At 27.6% G+C, this 1,721-nt stretch overlaps 1 protein-coding gene across 1 annotated transcript in view; it reads right to left on the reverse strand.

Annotated features, from left to right (window-relative positions):
- LOC106470938 (contactin-like) overlaps nt 1-1,721 on the reverse strand; it is a 66,629-nt gene that overhangs the window by 36,142 nt on the left and 28,766 nt on the right. Inside the window, exon 9 of the mRNA XM_013931516.2 lies at nt 900-1,100. Within this exon, the coding sequence (XP_013786970.1) occupies nt 900-1,100 (201 nt within the window). The remainder of the gene's footprint in view (nt 1-899; nt 1,101-1,721) is intronic.

Below are 1,721 nucleotides of genomic sequence, written 5' to 3' on the forward strand. Positions count from 1 at the left end.
AAAATGTTAAAAAAATTTTCTTCTTAGAGAGTGCTTATTTTCAGCCTCAAACGTATTTTAGGATTTTTTTTCTTTAAATTCCTCTTTAAACTTCATTAAATAATACAATTTTGTATAAATAATTGAATGTTATACTACTATTTACAAAAATAAAATCTGAAAACCAATAAATTTTGCGCTCACGATAAGACAAAATGGCCACGGCAGGTAACGGGTTAAAGGTATGCATGAGTAAATAGTTTGTATTTCATATATTGTGTATCTGCCCCATTCCTACTATAAGTACTGCTGTACTTATGATCACAAATACAAGTACACTAGTTTATTGATGTAGGTCAGATATTAAATTTGTGCCAGAAGAGTATTAAGAGCAGTTTGGCAGAAATAGAGCTATGCACCTCTTAGTATGCATAAATAAATTACAAGAGGCTTATAAAATTCTTAAAGTGCATAAAATGTCCTAGTAAGTTTTAAATGTGTAAAACTCATGAAACTTGAAAAACAACACAGAAACTAAAATTATTTGAGTATGAAAAACAAAAAATAAAACTATAAAAACATGATAGTCTGTTTTGTTCCTAAGCCTTTAGACACTGTTCAACTTTTTCAAGAAAAATTGTAAATTATTACTTTAACAACTAAATTTAAAAACCTTGAAAATGACTAAGTATTTATTTTTCTACAGCCAAAAAATTTTATTTGAAAAAATATTTATAAACAAAAAACACATCACTTAAGCTTAGAGGAATACAATAGATACAAAATCCAGTTTTCCTATTATATTAATTTTAAAAATAAAGTGACAGGACATTTTATGTTTTAGAAAAATATAAACTTATTTCACTGTTTGACAAAAAAGAAATACACACAAAATCATCATCTGCTTATGGCAAACTTACAAGCTGGTTCAACTCTTAAAGGAAAAAAGGGTCCAGTTCTTCCAGTAGAGGAAATGACACTTTGAACATTACAAGAATAGTTGGCTCTGTCAATCTTCTCCATGTTAGAAAAATAGAGGTTGCCGTCCCTGGATACAAATACTCGCTGATCTTCTTCCACAAAATTAGGAAATGTGTTTCTGGTCCAGTAATAATTCACTTCTAGAAAAAGTACATAAAAGAAGAGTATTAGATTAGTGCATGATTTGATAAATGTTGTTTGTAAATAAATTAAAATGATAAAATCGACTTTTCTCAAACATTCTCTCCAACAAAAAAAATTTACCAAACACGAAAACCGAATATTGTTTTAATTAAACCAGAGTAAGGATTCTTATTTGAACTGCCATATTTATATGCAAGATTCTTCCACAAATTTGTTTTTAAATAGTCAGCAGTAACAAAATATACCCAATATATTTTAAACTAACCACAGATATTTTAGTTGAATAACTAGTATGTTTTTAAAATACATAATGAATATAATATTCTCAAATCATTCAACAGTGACATTCAAATTCTTTGTTGCTGGACCATAACAAATACGGTTCTTTTAAGTCAAAAAGAATTTAAAGCACATCTGAACATTAAATATTCACACAAAATGTAGAGAAAGTTAATTGCAAAGGTAATATTCTAAAATAATTCACCAGTGACATTCAAGTCCATTGTTGCTGGACCATAACAATTAGTTCTTTTAGGTCAAAAAGAATTTAAAGCTCATCTGAACATTAAATATTCACACAAAATGTAGAGAAAGTTAATTGCAAAGGTAATATTCTA

Source organism: Limulus polyphemus, unplaced genomic scaffold (assembly GCF_000517525.1).
Source record: "Limulus polyphemus unplaced genomic scaffold, Limulus_polyphemus-2.1.2 Scaffold4307, whole genome shotgun sequence".
In the NCBI taxonomy this organism is placed as follows: domain Eukaryota; kingdom Metazoa; phylum Arthropoda; class Merostomata; order Xiphosura; family Limulidae; genus Limulus; species Limulus polyphemus.